We start from the raw sequence: 24,189 nt of genomic DNA, 5'->3' as shown, positions 1-24,189 counted from the left end.
CTAGCGTGTAGGTATGTAGGCCATGATCTTGCAATGTAGTTGGCCCCTTCCATTGTAACAAGGGATGGTAAAATTGAGGAGACATTTGCATTTGTGTCTGAATTACCTCTAGACTAGCACTTAGGGTTACATGCACCTTCCTCATGTCTTACGTGCAGCATCTACTGCTTCTGCTGCCTCACCTGCAGCAGCACAGCTTCCTTCCTGCTCCAGGATGCCATGTGTCAGGCATCCCATAGCATGCTCTACCATGTTGCTCCTTCGCCGAGTCTCTTTGGGCTAGTTAAATCACAGGCTTTTGAAGGCTGTTGGCTTACCTTGCACATTCAGGCTGACTTCTTCCACGTGAATATAATGAAGTGGTTGATCAGTAATATTTGCCTGGCAGAGAGCTGCCATGGAAACAAACTGTGTTCTGTTTTGATGGGGATGATGGGCGATTTGGCTATCGGTGAGCTCAGGGGAGCTGCTATGAGATGTGTCAGCAGCACAGCTTCCATATGAGATATCCCTAATCCCCAGAGCTGACTTTCATGCATATATGCACCACTACCTCCATCCCTTATCCTTATTGCAACCAGCTGTGGTTTGACTTTGTCAAAGATCTGATAGAGCTCCCTTACCCCCTCTCCCACTCGCTCTACAAACTCCCATTAGTCATACTTGGGCAGCGCATGAAATAAGATGGTGATAAAGCTCTGATCCTAGACACCAGAGTTATTCCTAGGGGCTCCGTGCTGGGCTGTGAAGACTCCACTGTGTTAACCCCTTGGTTAACAGAATTTCCTAATGCCCATAAGCTATGTATCATCTCAGGGTTGATAGAGCTCTTAGGGCACCTTTCATCTAAGTAGAGATGGATTTATTACTGTGGTGTGTTAGAGATTGAATGGGCTTTTTTGGCTTTTTAATTAGTCAGTGGGCTGAGGAAGACAGCTCTTGTGTTAAGGCATTGGCCATTTGTGAAAACTTGGGTTTTCTGTGTATCCCATTGGTAATGCAGAGAGAATGTTATTTTTCTCCTTGTTGTTCATACTACTTAAGCTAAAGATTAACTTTGGCAGAGTGACAAAGGGCTACGTACTGGCCAAGAAACAATTCAGTCTGGAAGTTAGTGGAAGGTTTCTGACCACTGGGGAGGAGGAGCTCGTGGAACAGAAATTGGATTATTTTTTTTAAAAACAGGACAGTTTATCGGCTGGTTAAATTTGGGTTGCTTTTCCCGAGGGTGGTGAAAAGTACATCTTTGATCTGATGCCAGCCACCAGGCAAATTTCAGAGCTTTCACTCATAGCATAGGTTTCTCTAATGGGCAGGATGCTGCTATCTGAGCAGACGAAGGCCACCAGCCACTCCTGGACCCCTAAAGCCACTGCTGGTCAAAGCTGCAGCTGTACTGCCGATGTATCAGCAAAGAACTGTACATCACATCCTTCCCTTTGCAGGCTCGCGTGATACTTCGAGGGGCAAACACAAGCCTTTTGGAAAAGCACAAACATTTTAACTGCCATTTTGCTATCTGTCACGTAGCCACCTTTGCAAAAGGGAGAGAGGGTGGGCAGAGCTTTGTGGGAAGGATGGTTGTTTTGCTTAATCCTCTCAGCTTTCTACAGGGTTTGCACATCTCAAACATTGGAGACACCATTACTGACTCGGGTGGCTGAAGCTCGTGGGTTGTTCAGGAGCGCAGTACTGCTTTTGCAGCGGGTTGAGAGCTCCCGGTGTAAATCCAGTTCTTAAGGCAGTGCAAAACAGTAAATCTAGGCTGACGTGTCTGCATGGGGGCGAAGCAAAGCTTTGTACTTCACTGGGAATGAGTAGGGTCCAAGGACTTTGTCTCTTATCCCAGTTGTGATTTAGAGCTAACTGCTGAGCTGATGGCAGCCCAGATACTCACCAGTAAAGTTAAAAATAAACTGCTTGAATTTCTCTGCTGATAATTAAAGCAACTTTTTATTTTTTTGTGTGATTTGATGTAAAATCAAGCCAGGGCGCTCTCCTCCTCCTCAACAGTGCCTGCCCAGTTTGTGACCCCTGAAGTCCTGCAGGCTTTTCATACTCTCTCAGCAGCAGTTCAGTTTCTGAGATGCTGGCTTGCTTCTTTTATTTCACTGTGTCTAGTGAAGATCTTAGAGATCCTGTGCGTTCAAATAAAAATTTGAATGCTATTCAAATTTGAATTGCTATTAAAACGCTAAACCTTCAGATCCAAATCTCTTTTGTTACCCTTTGAAGGCTGTTCTGCATCTGTAGCACTGGTGGAGTATCCTGTAGCTGCCTATGAACGCAGTTGCTGCTGGACCTAATGTGTTAGGCTAGAACGAGGATTAGACTGAGCAGATGCTAGAGGCAAGCAGGACCATCTTGTTGTCAGGAGGTGTCTCTCCAGCCATGGCAGACTGTTGGTCCTGCTTCTTCCCATCCTCAGTTGTACGCCGTCTCTGGAAGGTGCTCTAATTTGGGATGTGTAGCACAAAGCATCTCTGATCCATGCATGGAGTCCTTGGTTGTCACTGTGTACGTGCCAGCAGTAATACATCTTTGCACTCTTTGGACACCTTTTCTAGTATGTCCAGAGGCACAAAGTCACTGTTTGAACATGAGGTGCCGAGTACTGAAAGCTGCTGAGTGATGCTCACAGGGGATCTTGCCTGTGTCATCGTTTATTTGTCACCAAACAGGGGAGCGGTGTTTACAGAGCTCTCTGCAGTGGTTTGTGTTTGCTGCCCTAAGAATTTCATTTGCTCTGTTCACAAACAATTGCAGTAAACAGGCTGTAGTAATTGAACTTTCAATTTCCTTCAGCTTTGGCTCCGTAATCAGCTTCCCGGCTGCATTCTCAGGTGTGGGGCTTTAGAAACCATGTCTTTCAAACTCAAATATTTTAAGGGGAAGGGGATGTCTTGTTTTTGCAGCAGCCTCTGCAAAGCATGCTTTCTATCTTGGACATCCAGGAAAGCTACTGCACCAGCCGTTTACCAAAGCTTTGGTTGTCTTTCCCAGTCGACCACGTGGTTCCTGAGCCAGGGACCAGTTTGCTGACTGCATTCGACCAGTGGCGAGAATGGGCAGACAGCAAATCCTGCTGCGACTACTCTTTGCATGTGGATATCACCGAGTGGCATAAAGGTGTCCAGGAGGAGATGGAAGCTCTGGTTAAAGATCATGGTAAGTTCAGTTACTTGAAAGCTCACAGAAGCCTTTCCCCTCTTTATTTTTTAGGACTGGCTCTTGTGAAATATTTTACTCTTACATCTTAATAAAGCTGTAAGCTTTATTATATATTTATTATAAAGCCCTGACGTTAACTTGGGCCATTCCGGCTTCTTGTGGAGGTTTGGACAGTCACTGTTGTAGAGGGCTGAGGGGGGATGGTATGCACTGGTGTCGCTGCAATGTGTTAGGTGGGTGAGCATTGATTCTGAAGAGGTGAATCTCTTGCTGCTGCTATGCAGAGGAGCACCTTTCTTCAGTGGAGGTCCTTTGATTTTCGTTAGAGCAGGTAGGTGATAGGTTTGGCCATTAAACTGTTGTAAACAAGGGAACAATCCAGCACTGCTTGCTAAAAGTGGAGAAGAGCTGAATAAAATGACCTCATAGGTTTTTCCCCTCTTTAATTTCCTTGACGTTTCATCCTTAGGCTAGAGTAATTTTCCATCCTGTTTGTAGTTTAAAAAAACAATCATTTACATCCTAATGAGTGCTTTCCCACACGTGCTGGATAAGAGCTTTTACTGGTTCAGAAGGCAGGAGAGGGAAAGCCGACTTAGGAGCACTCCCTGTGTCTTGGTCAGTACGAACACGGTGGAGGAGGACATGCTTACAGACACAGATTTGCCATCGCTCTCGCAGGAGGGAGTGGGGGATCAGGCAGCCAGGCCAGTCTCTGCTTTTGTGTGTGATGCATTTTGCTTATTTTTTTACTCAACCTCCTACAGTGCTGAATCCACAGAATTATTCTTATTTCAATGTTAAGTGGAAGCCTAGGGGTTTAGCTGTCCCCACGGCTGGAGTGCAGGCTCCTCTGTTCTCATCAGTTGTGTTAATAGATGCCACATGGCTGAGGAGATCCTGGCTTTATGCTGTGATCTGTTGAGAGTGTGTGTGCCTGTGTGCACGCACATGTGTGTACACATTTCACAGCAGATTAAAGTAATTTATTTGTCTACCCATCGTTACTGCTTGCAGGGGGGCTAATTGAGGGGGACATCTCTCTATCAGGAACAGTGTGTTTTGTAGCTTTATCTGCCTGCAATTTGTATGTCAAAGATAAATTCATTTGCTCTCTTTCCACCAGGTGTGAACTCCTTCTTGGTTTACATGGCTTTCAAAGATCGCTTTCAGCTAACTGATTCTCAGGTAGGAAGGCTTAATGTTCACGTGCTTCTGTCACTGCAAGCTATGTATTAGTCTCTTACAAGGGTTTAATTTCAGTACACTTGGATCTGACATTCTCTTTTTATTTTGGTCTTTTTATGTGTAACAGTACCTAAGATTTGCAACAGTACCCTGAGCTCTGGTTTGAAGATTTTTTTTTTTAATAAAAAAAAACAACCAACAACAAACCCTGAAAGACTTGGCTGGGGAGAGCAATGGCAAAACTCTCGTTTTGAGAGATCTAAGGTTTTGTTCCAGCTCCTTTGGTGTGGAAGCAGTGGCAGTTTTATAAATTGCTGCTTTATGCCTAGGCGCAGAGCAGGACAGTGAGATCTCTGGCATAACTATCCTACATGTTTATAAGCTGAAACTGATCCTGGTCCAGAAGTGGGTTTCTGGCTTTGGCATTAGAATCGCTGGGACCTTAAAAAAGGAATTGCCCTCCCGTTTGCTCTTCTAGTGGGTACATTTGGGTACGTTTAATTGTTGAGATGGGCAGTTTATATTTCTAAATGTGGTGGGAGGAGAGGAATGCCTGGGAGTCATTTGGAACAGTGTAGGAGGCAGTGGTGTATGACAGTTATCTCTAATGACTCTGGTAAGCATTTTAATGAGTGACCACTGACGGAGCCAGCGTCAGTTGTGGGTTACTCAACCTGAGCCCTCTCAAACTGGTTGCTGGAGTGGGAAATCACACTGCTCCCGTCCCAGGCAGTGAGAGGGGTGGGTGCAGGTTCTTCATGAAAAGCAAATGTAAGTTTTTTTTTTTTCCATGCCAGGCACTAGTAAATGAAGGCATGAAAGAGGTACAACTCTGTGAGCTCCTTAAAATCACTCCAGATGTAGGCCTGTGCAGTTGCTGTTTCTTTCTCTAGCATAGTAAATATACCCAAACCTGGCTTTTGAGTAGTGCTGCTTTGCCATATCAGTAGCATCTGACTATACAGATTGGGAAATTTAGTTGTAGGCAGGAAAATGGATCATATCTATCCAGCAAACCACATCTTATATTTCTTAATGCTTTTCCATTCTGCAAAATTCTGTATGCTGAAGGAGTTTGGAGTGTATACTACATAATAGGTGTGTACCTGAGTGTACACTTGGGGTATATTTTACTGTATGGTTTTTGTCTTCCAGATATATGAGGTCCTGAGTGTAATCCGCGATATTGGTGCGACCGCTCAAGTGCATGCTGAGAATGGTGACATCATTGCTGAGGTATGTTATGTTTATTCTGTGGATTATTAACTTCAAAATGCTGGGAGGGATTTAGATTCTAAGTCCTTCTTTGCAAACAGAAAATCACCAAAACTTTTAAAAGCATGGCATAGCTGTATCAAGGATGCAAGCAGAGCTGTGCATCAAATCTCATCCCCTTCATTGTCACTGATAAAGCAGTTTTTCATGGCAGCTTTCAGTTGTGGTGGATATCGGCCATCCCTGCCTTTCTCCGCATAAGTGAAAGATTGTGTCTGGGTGTGACTGTCACGGCATACAATAAAATGTTCTGCGGTAACTAAGACCAGGGGGAGTGGGAAGGGAAATAGCTTCATACAGTACCTGCATGCTGACGTTTGGGATTGGTTCATCCTTTGAACAGCAACAAAGAAGAAATGTTAATAATGTATTTGGATTTAATCTGATCTCCAGCTCATTTTATACATTATGTCTCAAGCATGCAAAACTTGGTGTTGCAGAGGATTTCTGCACTGTCTGACTGGGGAAGTTGAGACTCAGACACCTGAGTCTTTGAGCCCAGTCACCTGCAGCTGCAGGATGATTTTTTTCATGAGGTACTGTTTTGCCACATCTTAAAAGATTATTTTATAGACACAAATGAGCAGTGAAAGTTGAGGGGCTATGAACCCAGTGTTGAAGCAAATCAAAATAAAAGGTTTCCCTGACCTCCTATGAACAAATCAGCAAGGGTTTTGTGAGCTCTGGTTATTCTCAAAAAGGGAAGCTGGACAGGGCTCTGGTTGTAAGGCCCTTAGGTAAAGCCCCATGTGATTATTAGCACAGATGCCTAGGATCTCACTTGTACCTCTTTCAAACAGCTGTGTTTGCTGCAAGAGAAAATGCTTGTTGCTTTAAATCTTTTTCCTGCTCTTTTTCCTCTCTGCCTTAGGAGCAGCAGAGGATCCTGGAACTGGGGATCACAGGCCCTGAAGGGCATGTGTTGAGCAGACCTGAAGAGGTGAGGACTTTACTGCCTTTGCATTTATTCCCTCCATTTATAACACTTCTGCATTGCCATCAAGTACTTCATATTGGGATGAATGTAGCCGGAAGCACGATTTCATCCTGGCTGTAAACTCTATTGCTGCATGGGGTAAGGGAAGAGGCTAAGACACTTCTAGGGACTAACTAGTAACTAGTCCCTTCTAGAGATTAACTGCTATGGGTACTTATGAGGACTTGAGGAGTCCCCTCAGCATCTGTACTGGAGAAGGGGACATCTCCAGGGAGTAATTCATCCAGCCTAAGATTTGATTCACCCTCTGGAAAACCTCATCTCTTTCTGTTGATTATCGGAGCTAGTCTATAAAGGCTCTGCTCACACATCAGAGATTTAAAGTGAGGTGAGATGTGTTTGAACCACAGAGCCCATGATAAGCATTTAACACAGGGAGCTGTTGGTACTTAGCACATCTTCAGTTCAGCCCTTTGATAGCCCAAACTGGAATCCTGCATTAGGAGGTGTAGAAAATGTTGAACCTGAAGCACAGGTAGAGCACAGTCTACCTGAATCACCAATCCCTTGATTGAGCTGCTGCACAGGAACACTTTAAGATGGAGTCCCTGAAGAATTACATGTTCTGATGATGTTGGTCTTTACGGAGGTAGACCCTGAAGTTCTTGGTAGTTTCCCGTCACTTTCAGTCGAGTTTTGCATGAGTAAAGCCTTCAGAATTTGGATTTATGTAGGCAGGATTCTGCCACTGACTTTTCTAGATCCCATTTCTTGGACTTCTCTCTCAGTCTTTACTTTATCAAGACTTCCTCTGAATCAGCAGAAATTTTTAATGTATGCCCAAATCCTGACGTTCTGTCTTAAGCATTTGTATAGCTTCCATTACCATAATATGTGATCATTTGATGAACATTTTACCGATGATGGGTTTTTCATACCAAGGGACTGAGTAGTTTGCTGAAGGCACAGAAAGTATGCACCAGAGAGGGGAGCTAATTCTCAGATCCTAGCCCAGCACTTTAATATAGTTAACCTCCATACTTCCCCACTGATTTCTCTAGGGTCAAGCAACCCAATCCCTCTCACTCCCTCTAAGTCTTTAAAATAAATCTCAAGGGTAAGAAAGAACCTTAAAACTTTGCTTTTCAGGTTGGTTCCCATTGCATTCTTCGTTTCCAGTCTTTCAGTGTCTCTAAGCTAGACATGTCACCATGGCATTCTGGGTTTGTGAAGTCCGTCTGTTATGTACAAGCAGTTCTTTTTGTTCGTCCAAGATACTGGGGCTTTGCTGACTGCCAGATGCGGCAGCTGGAAGCTGGGTGTGTGAGATCATCCACACGTGCCCCTCATGATCCCTCTCTATTTCCTCCCCTTGGTTCAGACAAGCAGCATCCAGAGACATTTCAGTAGGAATATAAATCATTCAGTTGCTTCATGCAGAAGGGGGGAAAAATGCTTGACTTGGGCAGTATGTGAATCCTCACAGAATTTGAGTTTGGCTCCGGGAGCTGGGATTTTTTGCTTCCTGGAAGTTGTGAGCAAACACTTGCACTGAGCCTTCCACCCACCCACTCCTGCATTCATTTTTTTTAACATATTTTTTAGCTTGCATCAGGAGAGCAGGAACAGATGCCGACATGACGCTTGGGGCTCATCTGTGGAGCACCCCTAAACTTTTGTTGACTTCAAAGGAAGGCTGCTCCTTACCTTGAAGGATCTGGCTGTCAAACTAGCCAAGTTTTGTCTGGCTACTTCAAAGCTCATCCTTAGTAGAGCAGGAGCTTTAAAGTATGAACTGTGTGAACTGGTGTGGCTCCCTGGCTTCGTTGGTCTGTTACATCTGTCTCCTGCACTTTGCAGAAATGTGTTCTTCCTCAGCATAGCAAGGAAGGCTGCCTGAGGACATGTGGCTGCCTCAGATGAGGATCAGTAGAGCCTCTTCCCGCTGTCACTGGGCAGCCTCTGTGCAGCTGAACTCAGCTGTGCTGTCTTGCCCAGAGTGGAAGCACTTGGTCCAGAATTCTCCTCCTTTAACGTCATAGAAAACAGAGCAGGAAACGATGTCATCTGGTTCCTTCCCCTCCTTTTCTCCAACGCGGGAGTAACTTCGTGTTTTTAAAAACATACAACTCCCTTTAAGCTGGCTGATGACAAAGGCCAGATTCTGAGGGTGGCAGCAGATCCATAATTCCTGTTGACTTCAGTAGGAGCAGATGTTTCTTTGTGTCCCTCTGGGTTGCTGTTAACCCTAGAACTACCTTTTCATGCTGCCCTTTACGGAGCGTAAAGCCTGTCCTAAGGACTTCATGATGGTTGTCATCTTAAGAGCTGCTTAATTCAGACCTCCATCTACAGCAAACTAGCAGTTGTTGAACAAGTCTAAAATGCTTACTAAATCAAAACTCCCACTCAATTCAGTGAGACTTACGTCAGAGTGAAGCATTCAGGGTCTGGCCATGTGCATTTGTGTCTTACTTGGAGCGTACGCATCTTCTGAATTCCCAGGTTGATCAGAAAGCATAAATTAAGGCTTAGGTTTCACTGCTGACTCATGGGTTTAGCTTGCTCACCTCAGTAACCTGGGTTGAGCCATGGTGACGGTATTCAGCACGTTGTTCCAGCCAGCAAAGGGAACCTTAATTAAGACATCACCATCCCAAGTCAGCATCATCAACGCTTTCTGGAAAACTCTTTCCCCTCATAGCTCAGATCATTCTGTGATGACTTTTCGGAGCGATCCATCATTTTTTGTTTTTATTTTAGCCACAAAAACGCTGAAAGCACAGGCAGTCCAAGTGCTCCAGGAAATGTCTGTCTTTTTTTCCAAGAGAACTGCTGTGCTAGGGCTTCTAATGCATGCTGGTAATTGCAAACATTCCCCTTTGGACTAGTCGTTGGGTTATTGTTATGTGCCTGTCACCATAGCATCTGGGCACAAGGCATTAATTCAGTGGCCTTGTTCTCTTCTGTGCAGAAAATATTCTCCTCCTGCTTAGCAGTTGCTCAAATGCCTTTTGGTCAAAAGCCTGGAGATGCATGTTGTTTTATCCCTGCTTTGCAAGTGGGGAAACTAAGGCACAGTGTGGAAACGTGACTTCCAAGTGCTGCAGTGACAGAGCTGTGTGCAGGCCTGCTTTAAATGTGCAGTTTGCAAACTGATGCCACTGCCTGGAAGCACTGGCCTGTCTGAGTTCTCTCTTTGTCTCTCAGGAGGGACAAGTATGCTTTTCTTGGCTCATCCTTTCAGCCTCCGTCTTCCCTGCAAGTGCTGCTGGCTGTGGCATGCTCGAGTCAAATGTCCTGGAATAAACACCCTTCCTTGCAGCCTTTTCCATTTGCATGGGGCAGCTGGGCCAGAAAATGTCCCCTTCTGTACATCACCCTGCCTGGGGAGGGTTAGGCACAAGCCCTGGCATGGTGACAGGCCAGGGCTTTAACCCTTTTGGCACTAGGGACCAACCTGCTGGCTCTGGGGGGCTGGTTTTCTTTTAAAAACTCCCAGCTGTTGTTGTGTTGTTTTTCTTGAGCAGTCCAGCTGCAAACAGAGCGGTGTTACAGGTGGTGGCTTTGTCAGCGTGAGCAGAGCTGTTCAGGCCACTTGGACATCGGTGTGGCGAATACACCGTTTCCTAAGCTGGTGGGTCCTTAATTTCAGGTACTTCTTTCAGTGGATCAAGCACAGTGCTAGAAGCCAGCAGTCAATGCGTTCTGATTCTGGGACTGATGATGGTTTTACAGTGCTTGCCCTGCCATAAGTCATTGTAGAGCAGATTTTCAAAAATGCTGAGCCTGTGCCAATCCCACTGGAGTCCACGGGGGGTGCTGGTGGCCTCTTGCATTAGGGAATCAGGTGGCTGATTGCTCTGGGTTTCAGTTTCCTCTGTTGTTCGCTTGGAAAAGTCTGTGGTATTGCAGGCTCAGTTCTCCATGGTAGCAGGCACTATGAGCATTACCCTGTTGTTAAATCTGTCATCTGGACTGCTTTGATTAGGATGTGTGATCTGTAAAAGTGTGCAGAGTGATTATGTTCATTCTAAGACTGTAGTCATAAAGTGACCCTCAGTCTTGCTGAGGTTATCTCTCTACACATGCAAGAAAAAGTAGTTGATTTATGGGGTGGTTCACACTCTGCCAGATCCCAAGCCAGATATCGTAGTGGAGGGTACAATTTAGGAGGCTTGTTTGCAAACGTGGCTTACCAGAGTATGTGGCTACAGCATCTCTCTTCCGCCTGGGCTGGAACATGAATAGTTTTGTTGAGTCAACATTTAGTTGCTTTTTTTTGTCTAGGTTAAAGAAGGGCCTTAATCATTCTGACCTTGAGCACCTGGAGTGTTATTTTAGGACTTAGTCTGCTTGCAGAGAAACTTTGAAGCAGCCTGGGAGAAAAGGTAGTAAAGAGAGGGGACTACAGCTTGATGTCGTTTTAATTGTTGTGATGACACTGCGCATTTTTCTGGCTCAGAATCGGAGAGGTGGAAAGTCTCTCATCTCGGCCCTGCACATCCTGTTTTCCCGTGAAAGCAGAGGCGGTGACCCTCTGAAGGTGAACGGGATATGCTAACATGTGGGGATGCTACTAACTTGCTACTGACTTTGTTTCCCAGGTGGAGGCAGAGGCTGTGAACCGGGCAATAACCATCGCCAACCAAACCAACTGCCCCCTTTATATCACCAAGGTGATGAGCAAAAGTGCTGCTGATGTCATTGCTCAAGCCAGGAAAAAGGGTGAGTTATTTCCCTTGGATGGAAGCACCCTATTAGCTCATGCAGTTCAACTCCTTGCCAGCATAAGCTTCATCCCAACAGGAGAGGTTTCTTTTTCCAGCGTTACTGTCCAGGCTCTTTTTTAAAAGGTCCCAAGCAACTGCTTCTGTCTCATCTCCCACAGACAAGTATTCAGTGGTCGTATCAGTGCCAGGAGCTGGTTCTTCTGTTCAGCCTAGAGTGCCTCTCTTCACACTCATCCTCCCACATTGAGCCGTATGCCTTCATGTTACTGCAGAGTAATTCCATGCTGCCTCCATTTAATGAACCCCTCTGGAGATTGCAAGCTGTGTCCTCCTTCCAGCTGCTGTGGTCTTTCCTTGGTGCTTTCTACTGAGCTGCTTCCTGGGGTCAGAAGTGATTCCAAGAGTGCTGACGGAGGTCTCTGACTCACGAGACCTGTTGGATTTAGTTGGAGTAGCCAAAGAGATTACCAATTCCAGCTATGCTCTGTGCTCCTTGCTTGTGAAATAGATACTCCTCATGTGCTGTAACTCACAGCCTGGCATCCGAACAGGGATTGGGATCAGCAGTCTGGGTTAGCCTGGGAATTGCAATCACCTCTGATAATTCTGCCCAAGGATGCTGCAAGAAGCAAGACTCAGACCTGGGGTGGATGCTGCTGCCTTGTGTCTCCTTTCTCTAACCGAGGCCTGTGAGGGAGCTGAGCTGCTCTGAGTGATGTAGTAGCTTCTCCCGAGTCCTGACCCTGCTGTCTTGCCCGCAAGGAGCAAGGGTTACAAAGCACAGTGAGTGCCTGTCTCCCTGCTTTATTCTGTGTCTAAACCCTTCATTTCTATTTAAAGCGGCTCTGAGTGGGTGAGTAAGCAGGAGGGATGATTTTCCCCCTTCTTTCCTCAGAAGGGTTGGATTTAATTTTATGCAGTCTAAATAAGCCTGAATGGATATACAAATGACATCACTTTCCATCTGGGTGTTTGGGGTGAGAAGAGCTAATTTCCTACCACAGCAAACAGATTTATGTTTGTGTATTGGCTCAGAAGTATTTTGGTCCCATGACTCCTGTTAAATGAGTTCAGAGTTGATGAGGAGGATTGATTTCCAAGGCATCTCTTTCTGTTCATGGCGTGGAAGCGGCTCAAGCTGTTTGGGATAAACCTTCTCCTAGCTCCATTAGTGGAGATCATGCTGAAATGAGAAGATGTGTTGACATGCAAAAGTGGCTGCATGTTGCATTACCCCAGAAAACAACTTGATGTGGCTGGGCAACTCAATCCTATAAGCCAGGGAAGCATCCCTTCCTTTTTGTAGGTAAAGTATTGGAGACATACGCACCACAGAGATGCAGGATCAACAAAACCACTCTCTTCCATGCTTGCTGTCTTCTGTGACCACTAGGTGGCAAGTAGATACAGGAGCATTGGGATGAGGGACCATACACTTACATTGCAGAAGCCGTAAAACACAACCTGACTTGGGTGGGTGTTACCCTGCCTGTGAAAGGTGCTGGGATTGTCCCAGATGAATGATCCACAAAACTCATTACTTAGCCTCCTGAGTGAAGTGGCATACATGGTTTTCATTCACATTGCGTTTTCTCCTTATAAGGAGAATTTGGGGTAAAAATGGCATGCCATTCTCTGTTCCTTTATTTAAATAATTCAATTTAAATGCTGTGCAGTTACCCAACTGGTTAACCCAGGAGGGCCACACACACTGGCCTTGCCCTCCCAAGCAACAGAGGAGACATAACTGAAGACTATCCAAGGCAAAAACAAAACAGAATTGATTTGCTAAATGGAAAAGAACGAATGTTATTTAAAGCCAGATGTTCCCAGTGGCATTTGTATGGAGGAGATTCCCTGCAGACTCGGTCATTGGCAGATCTGGGAGCTTAAAACATCACTCCCTGCAGAACAATCCTCCCTATGTATTGGCCCACAACAGGCCTCCCGTTAATAGCCAGCGTGTGTTTTGCCTTGTTCTGATTTTGTAACCCTATTTGTGGCAAGTGATGTCAGACAGCCTTTTCCTCTGCTGGTGGATCCCCTCTGACAAAGGCTGTTCCTACACCTTCTGTTCCAGTGTGGTCCTGGAAGCAGCATGAAGCCAGTTAATGCATCTTTCTGTCTTTCGTCCTCAGCTAATGCACGCTCTCCCAGCTAGCTTGAGAGCCTACAGACATAGCAGTAGCTCAGACAATATGGCGAAAGAAAGATCATATTTTTTTTTACTCTGCATGATGAGGTGTGTAAGACCCTGCTGACCAGTTCTGGGGTTGCCTTCGCCAGTCTTTTCTGACTGAAGTATTTAGGGTTAGTATTTTAACTACCCACGTCTTTTGCAGGCAGATACAAATACATGAAGTGTCTGGGCTCAGAAGCCAGATGGATAGGCACTTAACAGAGATTTCAGGAAGGTTGCATTTGGTGAGCAGATCTGTGGGGCTACCAGCCTGCACCGCTTTTGAAGTTGCAGCATCTTGCATCTGCTTGGTGTGCAGATGTTGCTGGTGCATTCCAGCTTGCAAAGTATCATGGCCTTAAGGATCCGCTGTTCCTTCATGTGGTTCCAAAAATGTTAATGAAGAGGAAGGATGCACTGGTAGTTAGTGCACTGGACAGAGAGTCAGAAGATCCAATTTAATTTCCTAGTTCTGCCACAGATTTACTGTGTACCCTCGGGGGAATCACTCGGTTTCCCTGAGCTGCATTTGTGAACCAGAAACACTGATACTTCCTCTGTGATAGGCTTTCTCTGTAGGCAGGAAACTTTTCTGTTAGGAGTTTTCTCTTGTCTGATCTATGCGCAGAGCCTGCTCCAATAAGACCAGCCTTGTTAGATCTTTAATACACACACATTTATAAAAATATCGCAGGCGCTATGTTTTTTCTTTTTCTTCCACCATCCCTTTTGTATCACACTGGATCTTTCTCATGCTCTTGCAGTTCCCCTCAGCCTCTTTCATAAGGTTCTTGGCCCAGGATATAATACAATGAATCTTTACAGTAACCCTTTCAAGCACAGTTAATCAGCACTGACCTCAGCAACTGTGTAAGGGCATTGTGCACATTTTGCTGCTCCATGCTCTTACCAGTAACGGTATCTTTATTATTAACTCAGATATTTAGATGTTTGGATACTTATTTCAAGGGACTGATTTTTGGAGAATGCTCAGTGTTTCTTTAGAGATCTTAAGACAGGCATATAAAATTAAGAGCTTGCTTGTGAAAACATGCCCTTAGTAACATAATATAGTTCAAGGAGCATTGAACAGGCCAGGGTTTTAACGATGTCTGATCATCTGGTTATGCAGGCCAGTGAATTCAATCCAATGTTCCGTCTCTGTGATCACATACTTAAGAGGAAGTACCAAGAAACCGTGCAGCTTGCAATGCTGGCATTACTTACCCAACTTGTCCTGTTTCAGAAGGATGCTTTATGCCTGGAAGCCAGGCTGGAGATGCATGTTGCTTGGTGCTCACAGTAGATTTGCCTGTATTCCTGTCCTGTAGGCACTGTGGTATATGGAGAGCCCATTACAGCCAGCTTGGGTACCGATGGATCTCATTACTGGAGCAAGAATTGGGCTAAGGCGGCAGCTTTTGTTACTTCCCCACCACTGAGTCCTGACCCAACCACTCCTGACTTTCTCAACTCGCTATTGTCCTGGTGAGTAGAGTTCTTTGTGTTGAAGAAGCACCCGCTGTGCTTCATCATGAGACAAGTGGGTGATAACAATAATAGCTGTTGTTGCCAGCAAGCAAAAGGCTGTTTTACCTTTAGGAGTAAACCTGTGACAATAAAGTATCTTACTTTATTAAAGTATCTTATCTTATCAATACCTGTCATTGTCTTTTCCAGTGGAGACCTCCAAGTTACTGGCAGTGCCCACTGCACCTTCAACACTGCTCAGAAAGCTGTTGGGAAGGACAACTTTACCCTGATCCCTGAAGGAACCAATGGGACTGAAGAGAGGATGTCCATCATCTGGGATAAGGCTGTGGTATGTCACACGTTTCATAAGCTTAGGCTGCAATTAGACATTCAGAGCTGAAAGAGCTGCAGCAGTGTGTTATCATCTCCCCCTGGATGCTTGTTATGGTCCTTCCGCTTGAGGTTTTTGCCCCTCTAGAGGTCATTGGGAATCTGCTGTGCTGTCAGCTATTTGCTTTTCGGAGTGGTCCCCACCTGGCTAATGCAGTGACTCCTTTTGTCTTTCCCCAGGTGACTGGCAAGATGGATGAGAACCAGTTTGTTGCTGTGACCAGCACAAATGCAGCTAAAATCTTTAACCTGTACCCACGGAAGGGCCGTATTGCAGTGGGCTCGGATGCTGATCTGGTTATCTGGGATCCTGACAGCGTCAAGACAATCTCTGCCAAGACTCATAACATAGTAAGGATATTTTCTACGATGTGAGCTCTGCTGCTCATTTCCTCTTCTCTTCCTTCAATGCCAGACTGTGCTGCCAAGAACTAGAGCTCATGACAACTCAGGGCTTTGTTTTCTCAATGCCCCAAGCCTTCTCTGGTCTTACACCCAGTACAGCTCAGTTGTGTGAGCAGAAGGGAAGACGATTGAGTCCAAATCTTAAATCACATGAATACCCAGAGATTCCCCTTGGAGCAAAGAGCTTGTCTACTCTTTCTGAGTGTTGGATGCTTGGATCTGGGCACACAGAAAGCTCTTTAAATCTTCTAAAATATCAAAAGGCCTCTTATCACAATGTATCATTTATGATCCCTGGCTCGCTAGCAGTGGCAATGTCAATGCCCGTTTTCTCTTTTGGGGTCAGTGAAGCTTGTCAGCTCGTGGACACCTTTGCTGGAGATCTGATCCAGATCAATGAGTCTGAGTGGATTTACACCACGTACTGATCTGGCACACATGCCTGGAGTCATGCTTAGACATGATTTTACTGGTGATCATCCCAATGATAGTTGGCACAGGGAGGCAGAAGGCAGCACTCAGACTAACCAGACGTTCCCCTTGTTTCTTCTGCGGCTTTGTGGTGGCACTGTTAGAGGCACTGTTTGCTTGTGGCCCACAGCTGTTTCCCATATCTTATACCTGGCTCCTACAGTGGAAAAGTTGTCCCACCCTGTGGGAAACTGCAGAATGGTCCCAGTGCAAAGGGCTGGTTGGAGTCTCCCTGTGACATTCGAGCACTGTCTCCAGAGAAAGCAACCACTGTTTGCATTTGTTGATGACTTGTTTCACTGCTGGCGATGAACCTATGGAATGTTTCCCTGGAAAAAAACTCCTTGTTCTTTTTTCCGTGAATGCTTTCATTCACTCTGGAGCTGAAGGAGCAAAATTTTCTTCCACGCTTGGATCCCTGGGCACATTCACAAAGAAACTTTTTTTAAAGGTTTGGTTCACTTCCCTGTGACTTAACTCTGTGTCAGAATTGGTCACAGATGGCCTGGATTCATCCTGCCTGTGCTTAGACTTCTAACAGGGACAACCAGGCTCAGAAGTCTGGTCACTTCAGTCACCTTAGAGGTGCTTCCAGACTCATCACACCTCCAGTCTGGAGAGGAGTGACTTAGAGGAGGGAGCCCAGGGACATATCGCTATTAGGTGCCAAATTTAGTGGTCTGAACCTGGATTTGTGCTTATGAATGGCTCAGAGAGCTGGAAGTAGCTTGCTGGATGGAATATTTGAAAGTCATTGCCATTTAATGGCTCTTGTCTTTAGGAAATGAATTGGACTCTTTAAATTTCCTAACACAAAACTCAGAGACTTTATCTTTTGTGGATATGCTGCAGTACAATCAGGATTGACTCCATGATTTTGCCATAGATCTGGGCTAGGCTGAAAGAGAACCAGGTCCACTGTGGAACGACCATTCAGAAATACTTTATACGCTAAGGACTGCAGAGCCCCTGAAACTCTTGCACCGTTTAAGAGGCCTCAGCACTCAATGATCAGCTGTTGCCCAAGGCTGCATCTTGAAGCTATGCCAAGACTATGGAGGATGAAGGGCTCTCGTTTTCAAGTGGTTTGTTTAGAGTTTGAAGGGCTGTCTAAGAAATTGCAGCTTTTTTTCTTACACGTCCAGCTCTAACCTCTTCCCCTGTCATTGCATCGCCTGTTATACCTGGCGTTACACCTGTTGGGGTATTTTTTTGTGTCTCACGCTGCATGTGTGCCTTGTGTTAGAGAAAAAATTGATAGGAGTGATGCCTTTACAGTCAAGGCATCCTAGTTTGGTCAAGTGTAGAACAAAAGCCCCTTTCAAAGTCAGGCAGAGCAGTTGCTGCGACACAGGGAGACGTAGTGATTATGTGGCATCGGATGATTGTTACTTTTTTTAATGCTAGAGCAACATACGGATATTGTCCAAGAATTCACACTGCTCTTGCCACTGTCTGGCAAGGAAACATTAGGAGCTAGAGAGGGAGATAGTGTTGTTCTTGGAACCAGCCTAATTCATAAGCTTCTAACCAAGCCGCCTCCTTTGCCACCACAACTTTTTTTTCAGACTGGACCTGGTTCAGTGTCAGTTTAACCGCCATTCTAGCTAATTGTAAATCTGCAGTCAAGCCTACCCATACTTACAACACACTTCAAGAGCAAACTCCATTATTAACTCAGCAAAAAAGACCTGGATTTGTCTCAGAGATGGTCACTAGAATAACAGTCCCCAAATAACATGGTTGTAGTGCATCTCATTCCAGGATACTTCGTGGGTGGGACATTTACCAGTGATTCCTTTAAAACTTGTCTTTTTTCCATGGTGTAATGTTTCCAATCCTGTTAATTGAGGATGAGCAATCCCATTAGACTAAAACAAGATTGTCCTGGTCCCTGACCCATCAACCAAAACACTGGTTTGAAATACAGCTTTTCAAAATAATCATTATTTTTAGTATGAAACTCAGAGAAAACTTTATTTGGCTCCTAAATCCCCCGCAATTCAGAAGAGATAGGTGCCTAAATGCATTTAAACAGGTAGGCTTTGAGATATTCTCATTTGAAACTGTATTTCCTCTTTAAGAATCTTGTTGCAGTGGAAATTTTGCATGAGTAAATCCTTAATAAAGTTAGACTGATAATAAAGACCAGCCTTTCTATTAAACCACAGCATGTACAACTCAGGTAAATGCTGTTGAGTTTGCTTCCTTAAAATTTTGGCAATTAGCATGACTGGTGATTGCTAATTAAAGCACAGCAGGCTTTGCTGGGCTGAGTACGTTTGCCTCATGTTGTGTTTTTGTTTGTTCTAGTCTCTGGAGTACAATATCTTTGAAGGCATGGAGTGCCGTGGGTCTCCCCTGGTGGTTATCAGCCAGGGGAAGATCGTGCTGGAGGATGGGAATCTCCATGTCACCGAGGGATCTGGACGGTATATCCCCAGGAAACCGTTCCCTGACTTCGTTTACAAGCGCATTAAAGCAAGGAGCAGGGTAAGTATAAATGGTTGGATGCACATTTGTTCTCTCACTGAAACTCCTGAGTTAAAGCGGGTGGAAAACAGATGCTATCCCCTGGCTCGCAGACACACACTTCTGCAACAGAAAATGTTCCCTGGATAGGAGCCATATTTATCTCATTCCTCTTTCATTTTTGTTATTCGCTTGAGTCATTACAGGAATATTCTTTGGCTTGAGCTTGGATTTTCTGCAAATTTTATTTTTCTGCTCTTTAATTCTTCTGTGTCTTGGGACACCTAGACAGAGCGTGTGTCCAGGAACTGTCCAGTTTGGACATGAGTCAATCTGCAAATAACCCGGCAGGCTTCTCCTGTCAAAGAAGTACCAGGAGAAGTTATTGATAGCATTTATATATCAAACCTTTCAGCAACAATTCAGAATTCTCATTTATTGTTATAGATACATTATGCTGCTTTCCCTTCTGTCAGATATGATCAGATGCTCTTGTCTGATGACTGGTGAGTCACAGGCACAGCCTACTGACTGTTTAAAAGTGAGACTTTTCTATTTTTAAGAGGCTAAAATTGTTGGAAAAGTGTTTTTGTAAAACACACACATTCAAAACAGAAACTGCCTTTTGATATGCCTTTAGTTGGTAAAAACTGCCAGAGAAGATGACACTGAACTCAGCTGCAACTTAGTTGCTGAGAATTTAAGAAGTTTATTTCTAGATGAAGGCAGATTTCTGAGGAGAAAAGTATTTTGATGTTTTAAGTGTTGCCCTCTCCTGGACAAAAGCAGAGCTGTGTTAGTTCTGCTGACCGTAGGTAATCTTCACATTCCTTGCAAATGATCTTTCCTTAATTGTTCTTTTGAAGAAATTGCAAGTTACCAAAATTACAACCTCAAATAATTTAGCACCGCAGAGAACAGATCTGTGGTTTCTTTTGTGTTCTGGTCTCCCACAGAAATATGTGTCTGACCTGTAAATCCAATTGGGCAGCATCTCAACTGGAATAATTGCATTTAACCCAATCTAAAGCTCCCAAGCTGGCGATGTGAATCTAGCCTGGCTCCTCTTTATGCAGACCTGCCTCTGCCTCAGCACTGTTTTGCTTTTTGGAGATGAGTAATAAGTTTCATTTGAGAGTTGTCAGGAGCCTTTAATACAACAGCAGGTAGGTTGACATCATTAAAGGACAGAACTTGCGGTGCAGGGGACAGACTGGCTGTCTTCTGTGGGCTGCTCACACCAGCTAGCAACTACCTGGAGCCACAGCAGTCCAGAGCGCATTTCAGTTTATCCATGCTGCTTCAGAGACCAGCTACCACCCAGGGATCGGCACGGAGGAGATGATGTACACTTTCAAATCCTCTTACTGAAGACAAATCTTGAAATGTGTATCTTTGGCTTAGCAACATCTGGCCAGCTGTTTAGTTCTGTTTTGAAGGCTCTTTTGACCCTGAAGGCTGCTTGCTTCTGTGTTTTGCAGCTGGCTGAGCTGCGGGGTGTGCCTCGAGGCCTCTACGACGGACCTGTCTGCGAAGTGTCAGTGACACCGAAGACGGTCACACCAGCATCTTCAGCTAAGACATCTCCTGCTAAACAGCAGGCCCCACCCGTGAGGAACCTGCACCAGTCTGGATTCAGCTTGTCTGGTACATGCTTCTGTGGGGCTAAATTGCTTTGAAATCATGGCTTGTTTATACTCCCATACTCTGAATTAATTCCGCTGAAATTGGAAGGCAATGAGAGAGACTGTGATGTGTTTTTAGCTTGGAGGTTATCCCTTTAGAAAGGAAGAAGAGCAGTACAGGAGCTATCGTAAAGTCCTGCTTATTTTCATGCCGTGGCATGAATGCTGAGTACCCCGTTGCGTTGTGGGCTCGGTCCTCGGCCGGGTGTCTGAAGAGGGCAGATGGCACCAACTTAGGTGGAGCTTTGCCAGCTGAGACCAGCTGTGGATCTGGTATGTGGCAGATTTGGTTTCTCAGCGTGCTGTTTCAGTGCAATAAGGGAAAACTATGAAAAGGAATAAAAAGGCTCACTAGTGCAGAGTTGTTAATGCAGAACAGGTTTCAGCAGAATTAAGGCACTGGAGGCCAGTAAGGGCTTTTCCTCCAAAGATAATACATTTTGGTGCACACGGTTGGAGCCTGGCCTAAGAGGACTTGATGGGTTTCAATGCAGCTGTGCTCTCCTGAATCCCTTGTCTTGCAGCTTGCTCATCTCAAACTCTCGCTGGCCTGGGGGATCTGACGTTGCTTCTCTCTCCCGCAGGGGCACAGATCGATGACAACATCCCACGCCGCACCACTCAGCGCATCGTGGCACCGCCCGGCGGACGTGCCAACATCACCAGCTTGGGCTAAGGACCGACCCCTTCTGTGCCCGCCTAGCGGACCAGGGGACGGGGGCACCTGGAGACCCTTTTTGATTCTTTTAGAGCCTGTGACAGTTACTGCGGGCAACCAGTGAGGGGGGGCTGAAGTAAGGCACCTCTTTCAGTCCCCTCAGATTCCCTCCTCATCTTCACCAACCCCTCTCACTTCCCCCCTCAGCCCCTACACATTTAAAGAAATAAACCCTGTTTTGACACCTCTGACATGCAAAAGTAAATGTAAAGAGGATGTTTGAGATATGTGGCCTCTGTCCCATTCAGCATCTTTCTTTTAATAAAGGAAGGATAAAGTGAATTTCCCGGGAGCTGCCTTTAAGACACACACAAAAAAGGAATCAATAAATAATAAATGTAAAAAATAGCTTTTTTTTTTTTTTTTAATGTCAAGCAGAAGAGTAGTTCAAGGGTTTTAAACTGGATATTCTATAGGGTTCTGTGTTCCAGCAGAATAGCTAGGCAAGCATGGAGGGACACGAATCCCAGCCTGTCTGTAACCATTCCCCACCACCGCCTTTGAGGTCACTGTATAGCTATCTGCTGCCAAGAGAGAGAAACAGGATCCAGCACTAGGAATTGACAAAGCGCATCGCACCCAGCCATCGGGTGAGCTAGAATCGTTGGGGACTTTGGTTCTGTTGGGTTTTTTCATTATTTTTTTTTTTCCTTCTGGATTTTGCTGCGACTTAGGTCCTTGAGGAAACTTTTTTTTTTTTTATTTTGTGTGTGTGTTTTTAATATGTTTGTATCATTGTGTTTACGAAGCCTTACCTGAGAACTGGGGATCTCCCTGTTCTTCCCGGTCCTTCCCGAACCTCATTCAAGTTACAGACTCCCGCCAGTGTCACTGCCGCCCTGGTACTTCAGGTATTCCTAGGTTGCATCATTCCAGCCAACGCTTGCCACTTAGCTGCAATAGGAGGTTACGGAGCAGGTTCATAAGCTATGATCTTCACTTCAGTGTACTAGGTCTTGAGCTGGTGCAAACAAAGGGGCTGGATTACCAGCTGAGGAGCTGGGACAGAGTTTCTTGACAAGTTTTTAGCAGTTAGTTTGTCTTCTGTTCCTGGAGGTGGAACTCAATAAGCAGGGGGCCATGGGCAAAGAGCAACATGTTGCTTGAATGATTTCTGTAGCAGCCACGTTCCCCCTTCCTGGCCATCAATGAGTGGTTATTTAAAACTTTATGAGAGCTTATCTTTAGCTCTCATCGAAAGGCCGGTCAGTTGAGCGTGTGCCTTCAAGTTACAGACTATTCCAATTTGAGTCCAGAGGCCCAGCTGTTGTAACTGGGAGCCTCAGAGCAGCTCGATGGGTCAACAGCAGCTGAGAATCTCTCATACACGGGGCGAATTTCACAGTCACTCATTCCTTCAGGAATCTGCCTTTGTGCAAATACTCATGAGAAAGCCTGGTGGTTCCCCACCCTTCCTCAGATGCCTGCCACCTCAGATTTGAGAAACCAGAGGCCGTGAGTGGTCCTTGAATGAATTTAGGAGCCCCAGCTTCTGTGGCAGTCAGTGGGATCTGGGCATTTAAGTATCTTCTGGCATTGAAGGTCTTCTAGCCCTAGTATTGGAGGCTCATTATTTTCAGGACATGGAGAAAAAATCTGCACCATTAGATTCCCACTTAAACTTAGCTGGAGGGCTCGGCGGTCCCAAGGACTTGGCCTGTCTCTTAGCACAGAGAGCTTTTCTACCCGCAGTTAACACAGCATTACCTCCACTGTCTGTATGCCCTGGCACTTGGCTGCATCTTCTGCTTTCTCTTCTATTTGTACTTTGCCACGTACATTGACCTTGTTTTTCCGTATTTGTGAGTATTTTCTTAAATGCTGTTTACAGGTCCTTTTAGGGAAAAAAACTATATATATGAAGGCTTTTAAGAAACAAGTACCAAATTTTTTGTTATGAAGTATCAATGCTGGGATTTGCAAAGGATCTGGAAGCTATGTAGGTACCCAAACCCTCCCAGCTTCAGCACCTAATTCCTTTAGGCCCCTTTGAACACAGAAGTTAAGAAAAACATTGCCATATTCATCCATGCATTTTGCATTTAGGTTTAACTCTTGGGTCTTTTAGTTTTGCATAAAAGAGTTTGCACTTTGTTTGTTAAGTAATCCGTGAACTTAATATATATTGCAGCTATTTTCATTTTTTTCACCTATATGTTAAAATCAATTTGAACGAGTTGGGGAGAAAAAAAAAAAAGAATTGCAGATCCGTTTCAATTCTACGAAACACTTGCGGCTCTTCAGTATTCACTTAAGTCTTCCTTTTTTTTTTCCTTCACTGACTCATGATGACTTTTTAGTTTTAATTTGTTCTTCAAAAGGAAAAAAAAAAATCACAAAAAAAGATTTTTGCAGGCTATGTAAGCATGTTTTTTCCTGTGAGAGCTCGTCTGCTTTGTGTCTGTTTAATGAATGTCATATGTAAATGCTTAAAGAAAAAAAAAGACGATGACTTAATTAATTAATTAACCGCAGTGACTTGAAGCTCTAAAAATAAAAAGTAGGATTTAATACTAGCTGGATTTAACCCTTGGATTTGTGATTGTGAACCATGAGTGGAGGAGCTGTAAGTGCTAAAGCTGATCATGTGTGTAGACAAAAAGAAGTACTGATATTTGACCATTGTCTCAATGGCAAAAAATCCCCACCCCAACCCCAAGTCTTGTGTTTTATTCCTTAAGAACTCTGTGTTATATTACCATGGGAACTCCTAATAAAGACAAAATGTTGTTGTTTCACTAGGTGCATCTGTGTCTCAAGGTGATAAGTGTTCTGTGTAACTGCGTACCTTGGCTGGTGCCTTCAACAGATAAAAACACTGAGCTCTGAAATCGGTGCTAATGTAGGCTGATGGTAGTCCTGTGTAGGAGTGAGATGTACAGTAGCCACGGTTCCTTGGAAGATGGTGATGGTAAAGAGGAATCAATGGTCCATGGTGTGATTTCCTTAGAGAAAAGCAAGCCTCTTCTCAGGGCAGTTGTCTGTTTAAGGCAGTATTTGGCAAAGCAGAGACATTTGCCTGAAAAGTCCTGGCTCTGCATTGCAGAGATCACTGATGAAATGCGAGCAAAAAAGAAGCTAAAACTATTGGC

At 44.9% G+C, this 24,189-nt stretch overlaps 1 protein-coding gene across 1 annotated transcript in view; it reads left to right on the top strand.

Annotated features, from left to right (window-relative positions):
- Positions 1-23,836, top strand: part of DPYSL2 (dihydropyrimidinase-like 2) — a 55,280-nt gene extending 31,444 nt beyond the window's left edge. Inside the window, exons 4-14 of the mRNA XM_009319532.1 lie at positions 3,004-3,168; positions 4,298-4,359; positions 5,515-5,595; positions 6,506-6,574; positions 11,179-11,299; positions 14,815-14,971; positions 15,164-15,305; positions 15,527-15,697; positions 18,536-18,715; positions 20,176-20,341; positions 20,964-23,836. Of these exons, the coding sequence (XP_009317807.1) occupies positions 3,004-3,168; positions 4,298-4,359; positions 5,515-5,595; positions 6,506-6,574; positions 11,179-11,299; positions 14,815-14,971; positions 15,164-15,305; positions 15,527-15,697; positions 18,536-18,715; positions 20,176-20,341; positions 20,964-21,055 (1,406 nt within the window). The 3' untranslated portion in view covers positions 21,056-23,836. The remainder of the gene's footprint in view (positions 1-3,003; positions 3,169-4,297; positions 4,360-5,514; positions 5,596-6,505; positions 6,575-11,178; positions 11,300-14,814; positions 14,972-15,163; positions 15,306-15,526; positions 15,698-18,535; positions 18,716-20,175; positions 20,342-20,963) is intronic.
- Positions 23,837-24,189: the final 353 nt, after the last annotated feature.

The sequence above is a fragment of the Pygoscelis adeliae genome, unplaced genomic scaffold, assembly GCF_000699105.1.
Source record: "Pygoscelis adeliae isolate BGI_AS28 unplaced genomic scaffold, ASM69910v1 Scaffold372, whole genome shotgun sequence".
In the NCBI taxonomy this organism is placed as follows: Eukaryota; Metazoa; Chordata; class Aves; order Sphenisciformes; family Spheniscidae; genus Pygoscelis; species Pygoscelis adeliae.
Note: the sequence above shows the minus strand (reverse complement) of the source record. Positions and strands in the feature narration are given on the sequence as shown.